The 16,518-nt window shown below is 40.3% G+C and overlaps 1 protein-coding gene across 2 annotated transcripts in view; it reads right to left on the reverse strand.

The window, feature by feature from the left end:
- Window positions 1-4: 4 nt before the first annotated feature.
- Window positions 5-16,518, reverse strand: part of LOC135197288 (integrator complex subunit 1-like) — a 58,720-nt gene continuing 42,206 nt past the window's right edge. Inside the window, exons 3-8 of one of the 2 annotated variants that reach the window (XM_064224421.1) lie at window positions 13,103-16,372; window positions 11,863-12,033; window positions 11,391-11,513; window positions 10,432-10,533; window positions 4,209-4,328; window positions 5-2,332 (exon numbers count right to left, since the gene is read on the reverse strand). In XM_064224421.1, coding sequence (XP_064080491.1) covers window positions 164-2,332; window positions 4,209-4,328; window positions 10,432-10,533; window positions 11,391-11,513; window positions 11,863-12,033; window positions 13,103-16,372 — 5,955 coding nt within the window. In that variant the 3' untranslated portion in view covers window positions 5-163. Of the gene's footprint in view, window positions 2,336-4,208; window positions 4,329-10,431; window positions 10,534-11,390; window positions 11,514-11,862; window positions 12,034-13,102; window positions 16,373-16,518 lie in introns of both variants that reach the window. The other variant, XM_064224420.1, reaches the window with a different exon arrangement.

Below are 16,518 nucleotides of genomic sequence, written 5' to 3' on the forward strand. Positions count from 1 at the left end.
AACAGTAATATGTTGATTACTTATTTTAATGTGGAAATTACAATACATAACGTATTAGGTCTCTTTAATCCTAAAACAAAGAAAATTAATCCTCCTCCAGCTACTATATACTGATGATAATAATAATTATCTCTCTCAAAAAGAAGACTGATAAACTTTTGCACTATGACCCAGTATGCAAATGTAACAAACTTAAAGCTTCGCTTAACGAGGCTGATGCGCCAGCGGATGATGTTAACGCCGAGACAAAGGCAGCACAAAGTAGTTCTGGTGCTTGGTCGTGCAGCAACAAAATCACTTCAGGAAGATGTTCTAGAGCAGTCTCTACCACAGCACTATCTTCTGATTTCAGGGCAGCGAGAACTGCCTGACCAATGCGGCCCCCCAGAGCAGGTCGCTGATGCAACAGGCGTGATATCAGCTCCCAACACATCATACGCAGACCTTTGTTTTCGCTGGATATGCCAGTGCAAAATATATGAGTATACGATGGTAAAACTGCACTGACCCAACGATCGGCTAATTCACTAATCTTCTTCAGGATTTCTAGTTGTTCTTCAGGCAATCCTGGACCTTCAAGCCTTGCTTGCATTTCGTTCACTTGTGCCATAATAAAAGGAGGAGGCATTGGTCCCTGAAAACATCCAGTAGACAAACTCAGATCAATGTTAGTCTGCTGATTCGAAGTTGACTCCTTGGGCTGGTCCATCCCTCGAGCAGCTGCAATTGCAGCCAATGATCGCAAGGCTGCAATATCAGGATGATGAGTCTGCAGAGTAGCTAACAGACTGGAATGCGCGCACAGGTATGTTGCTGCAGGACCACCTTGACATCCAACCCATACCATTAACAGATGGGAAAAACGGGCAAGAAGATGTCCCAGCTCATGAACAGATGTGAATAATGCCATAAAACTGTCCAACAAAGGAGTCAGTGCTTCATGATGTTGTGGAGCAAATAGCAGTGGCTGTAGGAGTTCCAACACTCCCAATATCATTGAGAATAGTTCAAGGTAATTGCTCGCCCGCAATGCTGACAACTGCAAATGATTAGTGCCTTTCAGTGATGCTGCTAACAACGGCAAGTGACGCAGTACAATTAATGGGTGTGATACAGCCTGCTTGCGAACTGCTGCCTCTATATCACACATTCGCCTTCTAAATTCTCGACCAGGCTGGGGTGAAGCAAGCATTGTAAGAAGTGTGTGAAGAGCAACATCTGCACCACTCTCCTGAGCTCGACCTCCTTTGGCCCCAGACATCACAACTCTTGTCATTGTGCCTGCTGGTAAATACGATATAATTCGAGGCATTCGCAAATAAAGATGATACAATAGATGCCCAGCTGCTTGGCCACTTGACTTGGTATCCTGAGAAACTCCTGACAAATGTTCCGCCAAAACCTGCATTGCCTCTGAAGAGTTATTTAAGCTATGAAGCAGTAATGGCAAATGCTTTTCTAAACTGGTTATGCCGCGTCCAGCTTCGAGTGCGGTTTGACAATCAGCAATCATATACTGGACTAAATGAACTATTTCAGAAGTACTAAATGTTAAAAGGGCTTCTTGAGGAGCATGACGAGGGGTTCTACGTTCTCTTCCCTGCCAAAGTTTTGGCACATGTAACACTGCCCAAACAAATCCAAGAACAGCAGCAGGGTCAAGTGTTGTACTATGCACACGTAACAAAGAACGCACACAGTGCTCAAGTGTGTCCCACCGTGCCTGATGTGTGAATGCTGCAAGGAGGTAGGCCTGGCTATAGCTCCCTTCCTGTTGCTTATTCCCGGCTCGTTTCTTGAAGAGTAAAATTTGCTGTAACTGGTTTGACCCTTTTTCTAACTCTGGGTCTAGAACTTGCAACCAATCTAATAACAGAGCAGAGGGAGGATTGTTTCCCTTTTGTACATCCTCCTCTTGTTTTAGAGAAACACCTGATAAGAGCAACTGAGTCAGTGCTTCAACAACTGGTGTCATTTTCCCTCCTTTCATTGCAGAACTGACCACACTGCAGATTTCTTTCTCTAACTGACTTGGTGGTAAACAAGAGAGATGAAGTAAAATAGTCTCTGATGAAGTTATATCAACTTCTGCCTTTGGCTCTTTCTTTTTCACTTCTTGAAATTGTAGTTCCTCAATATTGAAGGTTTCAAGAACATTCGTCAGTGGTGACTTTAAATCTGGAGCCATCCTCAAAATAATGGCAACCAACTGGCAAGTCATGCTGTACAGCTTTTCACAGCATTTCTTGCTGTGCATGGTGCGCAAAAGGCGAAAGAGTGAGGCAGAATAAATGTAGTGTTGATGTAGTCCCGTAACAAAGCTCCGAGCATGCTGCTGCAAGAAAGAAGAAATATATTATGATAAATGAACACAGAATTGATAAAATCTCTAAATTTCTTAATTAATTAAATGAAAGCTTAGTATTATATGTACAATTGTTTTTTCGTTGGTCCCAACCTCTTTATTATGGCTGGGGGCATTAATGGTCTTCCCTGTTATATCCTATCATTCCTTAACTCTTGTCTGTGGACCAAAGATTTTGTACCTTTTTTGTCAGAGTTGAATATGCATTTTTAAAGATTTTTTAAAGGTAACTGTATCGACAGTGATTTAATTTTATCACTGATGTCTTGTTTCTGAAAAGTATCCAGTCTGTCTCTCACCAAACAAGTAGTCAGTTATAAAATCACCATCAACACAGTTAACTCCAAAATTTGAAACAATGCATATTCAACACCTTACCACAAAAAAAAGGGATGTTTTTTTAACCAATTGGAGGGGCTGAGAGGTGGAAACCCCAATATAAGTAAACAACTGCGAAAGAAATAATGAATATATGAATCACAAAAGTTATCTGTAATGCCAAGCAATGGGGTACTTTCGGCCATTCAGCACATAGACATTGAAATGAGGGTGCTGGGAGCTGGAGTGGTTGGACAGCAAGATAAAGACAGAAAAAATACATGAGGTGAAGTATAAGGATTTAAAAGTGAAACTGGGAGAACATGCCATAGTTACATCAAGAGGTAATATTTTGAGAGGCTGGACAGCAAGATGGAAATAAGGAAGTAAGAATGGAAGTATTCAGTACACAGGTAATGAGTGGGTGCAGGTTAGAACCAAAGAGGCACCATAAACACCCCTGGATAATACCTTCATTGCACTAACCCAGATTTATACACAACAATTTGAAAACTATAGGACACGAGAACTTTGTGACATCTTGTCCTCTTCACATTTCCTACACACAATGTCCAGTGTCACTTCAAGAAGCAACCTCTTGTGCAAATTCTCAGTCATGGTAGTTTCATGACACACTTTGTGAACTGGAATATAAAATTTAGGCCAAAGATCAAGGACTGGGACCTATGAGGTCATTCAGCACTGAAAATATAGTAATGATGCAATGTTTACTTAAAGAGCCCCAAAGCAACTGTTCAGTAATAATTGAACTTTCATAGATATTAAGAAAGTGCTCTACATGGTACTAAAAGAGATTAGAACTTGGCAAGGTACATACCCTCAAAGATGGCTGATTGCACCAGCAAACAATTAGTTACAGGCAAATTCGTCTAAACTAATTTTCAGTGGGGATCTAAGTGCAAAACTGAGTTGCGCAAGCACAGTGGGTGAAGGTGGTAATCCCATTTCAGAAATGTAAATATTTAGGAACACTGAATAAATTCTAGGAAACTACATTATTAAATTGATTAACCAGCCGTTCTTGAATTTGTTGTACTTAACTGTCTACTTTTACCAGAGGGGAAACACTGTGTGTGGATAAAAACTCACATCCACAATTTGCATGGGGTAAAATTGTAGATGCCAAAAGCTAATTTCGCATGCCCAAATGACTGTTTAACCTAATTATTTACCCTGTCATATATATAACTTGGTTTTTCCCACCATTTATGATGAAAATAGGTATGTTACAATTTCACTATCACTGTCATGTTCTGATAAAACTACCAATTTTTTTTCACACTCAAACCACCTTTCTGTTCTGAAACACAAAAAATCTAGTGAAATGTAGTTTCTTTCTCTTATTTAAAACTGAACCTAGGTACTTTTACCCATTAAAATTTGACTGGTGGCAAAAATACCTATATCTTCTAAGCCTAAGTATAAAATTTAAAAATACTGACATTTTTACTAGGAATTAAGTTGTTTAAAAATAGAAAAAAGACAGCACATTTCAGGAACTTACTGGAGATTGAACAATTGCAGTGAGACTACTTAGGAATTCGCTGATGTAAGGACTTTCGGGATCTTGTCGGCTGATCTCCCTAGTAAAGTGACGTTGTAAAACTCTCATTGTGTCTTGAACCTAATGTAAAAAGGGACAATTTTAAGATTTTATCATAATTTAACAAATAAAATATTCACATTACAATATCACTGATTACTGGGTCAAATTCTACAGCATATATAAAAAAGTAACCATAATTAAACAAATAAAACTTTCACTGATATGTGGTCAAACACCAAAGCAAATATCCTCTGTCAATCTAGTTCAAAAGATACTAAACTGACACACAAATAAATTATACCCAGTTGTGCATGAATGAACATATTCATGCGGCAAATACAGTAGATGAACTTTAAGAAACCTACTCAGATCAGAGTTCTAAAATGAGATAATCTTGTCTCAATAATTCAAATGTTCTTCATACAAGCTACTCCTCTATGTAAAGAATGAAACTAGATCACTATCTATTACAAATATCCTCAAGGTATCCCAGTGTCAGACCACCTTCATATTTTGGTAAGACCTCAACATCTATGAGTATAAAGTTCTACTATTGAATTGATGTCTGTACCAAATTGGAGGGAAGGATAGGGAACTCCTGATTAAAATCATGGTTTGTATTTATAATACAAAATTCATTTTCCAAATTATATATATAGTACATGTAGATGCAAAAATACACCAAAACATTACATATACAACTGTTTACGTACTTTAGAAGGAAAACAATGAGTAAGGAGAAGTCTGATTGGGATGATGTCATGATGTACAAAAATGCTGTACCTGAATCTCTCGTTGTCAACCCACTTCAGATGTCTATGGATTGACATATTATATGATATGAAGTTTTTATTGTAAAACTAATATTGTAATACCTACCTGAACACCTGAACTAGCCCTGGTCACTTACCAGCCCGAACCATCATTTATTAAAAATTTACCAAATCTTTGGTTAAAATAAACGATCAGTGTTGCCAATCTCCTGGCAAACACCCTCGTTACCTAGTTACCAGCCCACCGCTAGTAGCCCTGCCTCACGGGCCGGTCACACCTGCCCTCTCACGTCAATCATAACTCAATAACTCTGTATGAGAGGGGAGGAGGGTGGGAATCATTCAGGTGTTCAGGTAGGTATTACAATATTAGTTTTACAATAAAAACTTCATATTGCAATACACCCCCTGAACACCTGAACTAGCCCGATTAACAACATTAATTTGGAGGTGGGGAATCAAATCTGCCCGGCCCTCCACTGTACTAGTTGTCAGTCAATATAATTGAGTACGCGAGTCAGTCTCAAGTTCATTTGTCACTCGTCCAAGCTAATCTCCCATGTGTGGCCTTCTAGGCCTGCCATATGTGGAGGGAAAAACTCCCTGCACCTCTACCCTAAGGTCAAAACTCATTGAGTGCGGAAGGGATACAAACCTGTTTCCTCTCAGCTGGCTATGTGCCTCACCTGAGTAGAGGAAAAACTGAAGACCTCCCATGTGGCTCTCGGCCTCTCATGTATGGAGGGAATCTGAAGACCTCCCATGTGGCTCTCGGCCTCTCATGTATGGAGGGAATCTGAAGACCTCCCATGTGGCTCTCGGCCTCTCATGTATGGAGGGAAACTGAAGACCTCCCATGTGGGCCTTAGGCCTCTCATGTACGGAGGAGACAACGGTGTCGTCGATCGTAGTGATGTCCTCTCTTGTAGTGTTGTACCTGCCTGTCTGTACTCTGCCTGGTTGGCACTTGGAAAAATACCCTCAGATAGACCCAGACATGTTCTTTCCTATCTTTCCTAATACTTAAAATCCTCTTGTGATATATCATATCATGAATACCTTATACATATTCCGAATATTCGCTCCCTACTCTAATACTAACTCAGACAGCAAGATTGTTGGGTTTAAAAATAGAATTTAGGCCAAAGGCCGAGTATTGGGACCTATGAGGTCAGTCAGCGCTGAAGGGAAATTGAGAAAGTTTGAAAAGGTGTGAAAGGAAGAAAAACCTCTGTTGCACAATGAGTCCAGTGTTAGGAGAGCGTGGAAAATAGGATGAGAGAATATGGAGAGAATATGAAATCAGAAAAGTGAGAGGAGAGAGAGAGAGAGAGAGAGAGAGAGAAAAAAACACAAATCGTCTAGAGAGACAATAGAAAATCAGGGAAAAGAGAGGAGAGAGAGATAAAAATCAGGGAAGTGCGAGAGAGAGAGAGAGAGAAAAGAGAGAGAGAGAGAGAGAGAGAAATTACGATCGTCTAATATCTCCACCTCCGCAAATTGCAGCAAGTTAAAAGGGTATTATCTTAAACGATAATACTCGTATAACTCCGTACAGCTATGAACAACCGAACGAGAACTTGTTGCTAATGCGATCGACTCCTATAACAACATCACTTTATTGTATTGATCAGCGTGTGACAGTAATCGAATCCGATAGCAACATCCGTTATTGTATTCATCCGCGTGGGACGGTAATTACTGTATTCATGTTATAAATGCAGCTGAAGCTAATAAGGCAAAATTACGTTCATCAGCAACCTGGACAGAAGTCCCGAGCTTATGTATGAATTCCAACGCAGCCGTGGTAAAAGAAACTAATAGCATGAAAGAGCTCATTACTGTTGTTTTCACACAGACAAAGGATTAATAACGTATATAAAGTGTAAGGTTCGTAATACCTATGAAAACGAGTGAAAAACGAACGGAATCCTAAATTTAACGCCATCTAACCCGAGGGAAAAACTAGCTTCCGATGAGACGTATCAGTCAAATTTTGGTCTTAAATTACATCGTAAGACGAACAGTATGACTTCGTTACATAAGTTAAGTATCCAGATATTCATTAATATGCTAACTAAGGACAAAAACATTAGCCGAGACCAAGTGATATGGTTGAATCTGAAGCCAAGGAGAAAAAAAATAGACTAGCCGGCATCCTTGTCTGTCTAAACCACACCTCCTTACAATAGTGCTGTTTGACGACAAGCTAGTGTAATAATTTAATTGAAAAGTAATAAAATAATATTTAAAGGTAATTAAATTAACTTTATTAGGCCTAATATTAAATTTCAGTTGTCATTGTAATTTGATAATACGACTGGTAATAATTTGTAACTGTAATTGACATCAGCTCAATGTAAATACTGACGGCAATAGTTTGTTAAACGTATGAAGACGTCATGCATACAAATTCCTTATATCTGACATCTGTTTATATGCCCCAAGATAGATACCTCATTGACTATATTAAATGTCAACATAGTTGAAGACACGTCTCCTTTAAGACGTTTGTACAAACTTGGCATAAGTGAGAGTGTTGTTACGTTAGTCATTTTAGTCAATCAGGAGAGAATGAGATGGATACGGCGACGCAAACCCGTATTCGTCATCCGCTGATTCCAGCGTGAATGACTGCCGAGTTTAGTGTTTATACTACGCCAATATGATGATACACATAATACAATTATAATGCTTTAGTCGGACAGAATCCGATCTTCATTCTGTTCGATTACATTCATATTAATTATCCTCAGATCGGATTCTCGTTCGTTTTCAATTACACCTGTATTGAATTATCCGAAGTCAAGATTGCCTTAAGCCTACAGCGTTAGCCAAAATAAAAATAACTACCGATATGTTGTACAGCGAATACTTTAGGTTAGGCTAGGCTACTGAATATGCATACGATATATCATCGTGAACACTAGGCTAACCGTAGTTAATTTTATTCGATTTCTCTTCATACTGAATATCGTAAGTCAATATGCATTGAACGGAGAATTAGTTGATATTAACAATTATCGTATCGTATACGTAGAGGAAAGTAACCTTAAAGACGAAGGAGCATGCATATCTGAAAGACCAACCCTGGCCTAAAAGCTTCTGATGCAAGGAACTCGAAGCAGGAAAAAGCCTAAAGATGCTCTAAGGACACTGTGCCTCTAAAAACTACTACTTTTAATAGAAAACCGACCCGAAGAAGCCTGCACTTCTCTTCCTAAACTAAACACTATGTAGCCTATTATCCCTACTCGTCTATATCTGACCTAAGTTTTTATCATCCTGAGAACTTACACATCGAGGGAAGGGGAATCTGCTGCCAACACTGCCTGCTCCGCGCCAGGGGGGACGGCGGATCCTGCCCGTGGGCTTGCGGATCCCCATAACCCCCAGCACCGGTTAGGGCTGATTCTGGAACAGGCAGGGGAGCTGGAACAGAACGATTAGTAATTTCAGTATCCCTATTGCTCGATCTATCCTCACATAATCTTGACATAAATCGGTAACAGAGATGTCATACTCGATGTCAGCGTACTCTCAAGTCTCTTAAAGAGCACTGTCTCTAAGTCTTTATCTTGATCTACGTTAGTCTCTTCCTGCCTACAGTTACTTCTTAATACGAGACCTTTCCTATGTTTGAGATACCCTAACATCTGGTCCAAAGACCACTCCTGACATTCCAAACATCTGGTCTTTACATTATATTGAACAGGCCTACAATTTACGCATAAGGAATGACTATCGTGTCATAGGGTACTCATCCTTTTCTTGCATTGTTGGCAAAGACGATACGTTGTTGAACTCCCGCTCGTCGTTTTCTGTGATGTCGTGGCCGAGGATGCAGTAGTCGTTGTCGTAGCCTGTGTTGTTTCTTCCTTTGCAGAATCAATGTCTAATGACAAGGTATTAAGAGCAATCCAACCGTAATCCAAAGGGATGCGTAATTCGTCACCAAATTCAATCAAATCAAAGGTGCAAATGAAGGCCGGGCAAGACCAAATAGGAGTTCGCTGTGGATACATCTGTACTCCACCGCGAACGATAAGTGATTGCCGTGAGAGGGCAGGTGTGACCGGCCCGTGAGGCAGGGCTACTAGCGGTGGGCTGGTAACTAGGTAACGAGGGTGTTTGCCAGGAGATTGGCAACACTGATCGTTTATTTTAACCAAAGATTTGGTAAATTTTTAATAAATGATGGTTCGGGCTGGTAAGTGACCAGGGCTAGTTCAGGTGTTCAGGGGGTGTATTGCAATATTAGCTATACCAAATGAAATGATCAGAAGGAATTGAGATGAAAGTTACAGTCAGAAAGAGATTACATACTCAAATATACTGTACCCCACTGCCTGGCATCACAGGGCTGAGAGACATCCCTGAAGTAGAAAGTATGGAAAAATGGGAACAAATTTTCCTCCAGTCATTCTTCATAAAATTCCACAGAAATGAGCTTTAGAGCCCTGATGTGAAAACCTGACCAAGTAAGAGCCCTTTTCACTGATTTGGGAGTGTCTGGGAGCTACTGCACGCATGTTTAGGTTATTGTAAAGTAATTAGTTTAGGATAACGCAAAGGGATGCCAAAATCACATGGGAACAGAATATAAAATTTAGTCCAAAGGCCAAGCACTGGGACCTATGAGGTCATTCAGCACTGAAAGGGAAACTGAGAGTACAAAGATTTTAAAGGTGTAACAGGAGGAAAAGTTAAGTATATCTTAGTTTTACCACGGGACCTACAACTTATTGTAAGATCCGAACCACATTATATCGAGAAATGAATTTCTGTCACCAGAAATCATTTCCTCTGACTCTGCGTTGGCCAAGCCGAGAATCGAACTTCGGACCACCAGACTGGTGGCCGAATGCCAAAACCACTCGTCCAACGTGGAACTGTGACAGGAGGAAAACTTCACAGTTGTACTATGAAACAAAACTTAGGTAAAGGGTGGAAAGTAAGATGGAGGAAAAAGTACAAGGAATGAAAGGGGTTGCGGCTAGGGGCCAAAGGGACGCTGCAAAGAACCTCAAGAAATACCTACACTGCACCATGTGAGGTACACCGACAGCTCTACCCTCCATAAGGAGAAACAAACTTTGGATTCCTCTATAAGAAGCTGACCAAGTGGTGGCCTTCCCCTCTTGTGGGAGACCTTTTACATCATTCAATAAAGTATGAGGATTTGTAAAGCAATGGATTACTCTCACAAGAAAACTAGGATCACTGAAAAATTTAAAGATACAGGTGGCCCGGGGTTAGTGGCGCAATCACTTAGTGTCGAATCAGTTTTACGGCAATCATCGAAAACATTCATTAAAAAATTATGGATAAATGAAAGAAATCTTTTAGAAATGGTGGAATCCTTAAGCTTGCTTAAGGAGAAGTTAAGCTTTAAAAAGTAGTAGTACCTGCTTTTTGTGGTCTCTGTGAAGAATATCATTTGTGAAGCACTGAAGAACAAAGGACTGCACCTCACTTTTGCTCAGTTCAGTGTGAAGTGGCTGAGATATCTGAAACAAAATTAAGAAAGCACACATTTATACAATAATGACTATAAGTATATGGCAGTCTTAAAAACAATAATGATCATTTCTCTTACGTGAGAGTAAAAACAGAGGAAGATGATAAAGAAACCTACCACACCACTTGTAAAGAAATACTACTATTACTTTCTTGATGGTTTTTCTGTCTTTGGAAGCCTTGATAAGCAAGAGAATTCTGCCACAGATTGCAGCAAGACGCACTATGTAATCCTGACATGCAGACCAAACAGAAATTCAGGAATCGACTGAGTCGAGAAGGAGCTTCCTTGACTAATTCTACAAACTTGTTAATTACTACAGTTAATAATGTCTTCTGCATTACAAATTGTTCAAGCCTTCCAAGACTAGCAAGGAAAGTAATTTAAAATGCAATATCTGGCTTTGTATGAACATAATAATATTTGTGATATAAGTACATCACGACTTTAAATATTAATTTGTACTGAATTTTGGCTTACTACTTTGTAATTAAACTCAAGAAATAAAATACAAACACCACCCTACCGATAAATATTCAGATGCAAAAACATGCGATCACAAATTAAAATTGCTTTCAGAGCACTCCTTTGCCACCCATAAGTTTAAATATTGTTTTGCACACCTATTTTGTATAGTATACAGTACTGCATGTAGTACAGTATATTGCATTTTAGGATGAAAGTACTGTATTGACTTAACCTCATACTGTACTTAAAAAGGCATGAAGAGTACAGTAACCAACTTAGTCTTACAAACAATTCAACATACAAATGGCTGTCTGAAACATAACTCAATCATAAGTATCATTCATAATTAAGGTGGTGTCTGCAAATGGAAGACTTTACCTTCAGTGGGGTGACAAGAGGCCGTACTTGAGGCGGTCGCTCTCCCACTACGTCCATGTCATCTCGCTCCCCGAGGGTCGCAGCAAATGCATGTCCTCCTTTGGCACCTCGCTGATGTTGTACCTTTAAATAACATAACTTCGTAAAATACAGTCCAAATGATAGAATAGAGAATTTAAACACTGAAAGGTGTAATGGGAGGAAAACCTTGCAGTTGCACTATGAAATAATTATTAGGAGAGGGTGGGAAGTAAGATGGAAGAAAGAATATGAATGGGGGTATCGTAAAAGGATTGAGAGAGGTTGCAGCTAGGGACTGAAGGGACGCTGCAAGGAACCTTAAGTAAGGCCTACAATACACCACAAGAGGTTCACTGATATGACTAGCCCCCTATGGGGACAATTAAAGATATAAATTTTTCAGTGCCTGCACATTTTATAAAGAGGAAATTTCTTATGACAGAGCTCTTACCTCGACAAGCTGGGCCATGTATGTCTTGTGGCTTTTGTCTAAGACTGCTGCAGCGACTGCTTCTTCGCTGTGGTTGACGGCAACGTCCAGGGCACAAAGGAGCTTTGTCATGCTTGCAACAGGAATTCCAAAGGACTGAATGAAAAGCACCAGCTGTGAAGGCTCCAAATCCTGAGGCAGAAAAGAGAGGAATACACTAACATGCAAGCACTATACACAAATGATTACTGTACACAATTATCAGATGAAAACGGTGATTAACATTTACACGTCAAACAAAATTCTATAAAATGATCTCACATTATTAGATGAAGCTATCTGTTGTACTATACCCCTCATATTTACTTATGCTGAATATTATGAGAAGTCATTTAAAATCACCATTCTATTACATTTCTTCTCTTGAGCCCGGACCAAAGAATTTATTCTAAAACAAGAGCTGAATATTGCTTTGCTGGGAAGACAAAAGGAATGAGACAATTAAAGGGAAAAAGTGATGAAGCAAAGAGCTAGTGAGCAGTGAGCAGAGCAAGGCACATGGTGAGCAGTACCCTGCCAGCAGGGAGATTGTTGTCATAAAATTAAAAAGCAGGAATTGATAAGTCAGTCGGGGTGCTTATCTACCTAGCCTTCAATTTTGAGTTAAATTTCACCATTGAAGGTACACTTTCGTAAATCTGCAGTACAGTAAATCAAATGTAGACGATTATAATACAGTACATATACAATATAAAACTGTCAAAAGTACTAAAAAATTACCTTTGAAAAATTTATTGAAACAAACAATACTTTCTGGTTTTAAAAAGAAGGCTTAACGATCCTAAATTTGCAGTTTACATTACGTATCTAAAATCCCGTGGGGGAGTATAGTTGAGAGTGTCTTGTGCCACACACTGTACAAGCTACTAAAGCTTCTTTGCAGTATCCCTGCTATCTTTAATTTCATCCACTCTTTAACTGTGTCTCCCTCCAAAAATTCTAAAAATCACCACTAATTACAGAATAAATTGTTTAGGCCAGCTCATTGCAACATAGGAATAGGGTACTGTGCTTTGATAAAGCTATCTGGTAATATAAATATAGTACACAAATCATCAAAAGTAACACTACAAGTTCTATGAACAAGGTTCTATGATTTTACAAGCTAACTGGTAATATAAATGATAATCAAATTGTCAAACAGTAACAGTCTAAGGGTTATATGAATGTTGAATACATCTACAGTACTTGAAATAACTACCTTCAATGCAGCATCAACAAGTTGGGGGACTGTTGACCTGATCATCTTCAACTTGAGCCAGTCTGGGAGAAGTAACGCTTCTTCAGATGTATCGACCAAAAACGCTTGGGGCATTTCCTCTTGCTCAGGAAACCACGTCGTTAATAGTTCATGGAACAAGTCAGGACTGTTGTCTGGTCCGTGGGTTAAGAGAATCACCATTGCATGGACAACGAGTATATGCATTACTGCTTGTTCCCCAGATGCCCACTGAATGCGAACTTGGTCCTGACTTTCCGACCAGGTGAATGATTCTCTTGCAGGTAACCTTACTTTACGCATATAATTGATAAAAATAATGAGCAAGGCTTTAAGAGTGCTGTGAGACTGGTTGAAAGGTTGATTGGGTCTATCTGGCATGGGAAGAATGGCTGATATCATTGTGAAACGCTCTACAATCAGCTGGGCCATGTCCTGCACGAGCTCAGCTTGGTCTTGAAGCGGATCGTCTCGCGTATGCACGGCGAGAAATCGGATGTAAGCACTAACTGCGTGCGGATCAGTCTCAATCTGGCACGCTGCACGAAGAGCCTGGCCAGCTACTCCTTGCACCAAATCAAATCCAGGCAAGTTTGGTAAGTGCTGCAGCAGCCAAGCATGTGGAGCGTGAGAGTCAGAATCTATTTCCATGGCATCGTTCATCGGGGCGACGACCAACTGTAAACCTCGAACTGCCTGTGTACGGGCTGCTGCTTGTTGTGAACTCAACCTCCTAAGAAAATATTCCAATATTTCTACACTAACTCCATCTTCTTGGCGCGGAGCTCGCAACAGCGATCTCAAGTGCTGTAATAACTGATGATGTTTGGTTGCAACATCACTACCCGAGGTGCCCGCTTCGCTAAGCAAAAACTCACACAAGCACTGAACTGGCAACACTGAAAATGCGCCTTCACTGCTCTGGACCAACTCTGCCAACCAAGGCATACTCTGTGAAGCTCCCTGCCTCTGAATGATATCAACTAAAAAGTCAGGCGATCGACTACGGCACAAAAGATGCCCAATCTTATGGGAGGTATTAAGAGCTTTCAACTGATCAAGAACTATCGCTGGAGGTTTTCGAGCTGGACCGGTCGGCTCCATTGTGATAAGCTGGCTCAAGAGGAGGCTGTTTTGCTCAGTGATGGTCTTTTGAGCTAAATGGGACTCAAAATCAAGAATCTGCTGCCTTTCAAGTGCACATAAATGCAGCTCTTGTGAAGACATTTCCTCTCCCTTTTCCCCAGTGGCTAATGTAGGTGGGGGGAAGACAAAAGAATTAGTGATGCACATTTCCATTAGTGTTCTTAATGTTGGATAAGACTCCCAAGCAAGTAATCCAAATACTGTAGGATTGTGAGCAGTTATAAGCAAAAGTATCATCCAAGCTTTCCAATACAAGTTGGCAATAGCAGTTTTTGGTGGTCTGTAACCCTGTGGCAAAGGTGAGTTCTCAGGGGGAATATATGGGCATAAGTTGAATATGAGTTCAATGATTTTTGTGTCCTCTATGTGCAACACCTCCAGTTCATCATTATGAAGGGCTGTGGCTCTTTTCACAAGTTTGTCAACTAACTCTAGTAAATCTTGAGATTTCATCCACTGATCTTTCATCACTGCTATCATGAGAAGTCTTGTCAGGGTTTCTTGTTTGACGGGTATTTCCGAAGTTAACCTGAAATATAAAGGACGGTCATTTTCAGTGGGCCAATTATCTTTGTTGAAATACACCTCGGCTCCTTCAAACATCAGTATCTTGTGGAGGCATCGTGTGTATTCCTCCTTACTGGGATTGTAGCATTTTGGGACAACTCTATACAACCATGAAAGGGCATCACGTTGAACAGAAGCCACCAGTTCTTGGTACCTTCTGACAGGATCCAGGTCTCTCTGTTCCCCTCTATACATTTGAGCTGCACTCTCCCTTACTTGAGGGGAGATGGCCACAAAGAGTGTGAGCACAATCAGGTCAGTAATACTGTGAAACATCCTCTCTTTGAACTCAAAGTTATCGCGAAATGACTGATCTTTTCGATCTTTCATCAGACCTATGCAAAATTTCTGAAACTGCATGTCATGCCTCAGAGCTCTGACAATTTCTCGCAAGAGAGCTCTGAGGGCTCTAAGGAAGTCTTCTTTGTTACAAAGAAGTTCTTGGAATTCTTCAGCAAGTATTATGGCAGCATGCTCAGGGGCAAATTGAAATATGACTGACAGGATTGCCATATTACTTGGATTTCTAGCCTGAGACAGTTCATTATACAATGTATGCTTCATTACTGAAGGAATATTATCAGGGTGGGCAGCTAGTAGTTCTCTCAAACACGACATATACTGATTAATAAGTGGCTTATGCTTCAATCTCAGCCTTATTACATGACTAATGCACTCAATATCTAGCTGAGAGTGAGTATTACAATTCAAACAAAGCGACATGAGCAACTCTGTGGCTGGTCTTTGTAGCTTAGGACTTTGGAGCCACATCTCAAGTCTTGGAGCAACATGTCTACGTACTTCAGGAATGCCACATACCGACGACAAAAATCTAATAAAATTGCGAGCAACAGCATCAGGACTCTGATGTCTAACTCCTAACTGATGTTGTACTGCTTCCATAACCATCTCTTCAACATCTGCCAATATGCCAGCATAACGATTTGTAACACTAACATCTAAGCTCTCTTTGCACTCCAAAGACAACTCAGAGTCACCATCACCAGAATCAGCTCCCCCTGAACCTACTGACACAGGAGGAGAGGGACAATCTTGACGGCTACCCATTCCCAGATCAGGATACAAAAGATTCTTAGGGGGTAACTTGGTTTTGAAACCTGTGGCAATATTATCTACGAATCCTTTGCAGTCTTCGTGATCTACCCATATTCGCTCACCGAGAGAATCTTCGATATACACACGAACAAATATGTCTGGCCACGATTTTTCATCTTGAAAGGCTGCCAGCAGAATGTTGGCAGCTAGAACTGAAACAGCAGCATTACCCTTTGTTTTGTAGGTCATTGAATGGTCTCTTTTGAGAAGTGAACAGAAAGCCTCCACAACCATTTCAGATTTGCTGAAAAGGTAAGGCTTTACTTTTGCTAAGTACATAAGGGAAAAGCAGAGCAAACTATCTGGCTTGGTCCTCTGCGCTCTCAGACTCTTGACAGCTCCACACAGATACATCTCTGAATTACCAGCATCTCCACAATCCTCTCCTGCCTCTATGAAGGGAATCAAATCATTTGGATCGACCTGTAAATAAGATAGGAAACTGTAGTCCCTAAGTCTCGCATAAGCCTAAAAAAACCAGTAACTAGGATTCAAATGAAAAATTCCACATTTTCAGAGAAAAAGTATTGAAAGATGAGAAAAAAATTGAGTTAACTATAGCACAGCAC

The sequence above is a fragment of the Macrobrachium nipponense genome, chromosome 18, assembly GCF_015104395.2.
Source record: "Macrobrachium nipponense isolate FS-2020 chromosome 18, ASM1510439v2, whole genome shotgun sequence".
In the NCBI taxonomy this organism is placed as follows: Eukaryota; Metazoa; Arthropoda; class Malacostraca; order Decapoda; family Palaemonidae; genus Macrobrachium; species Macrobrachium nipponense.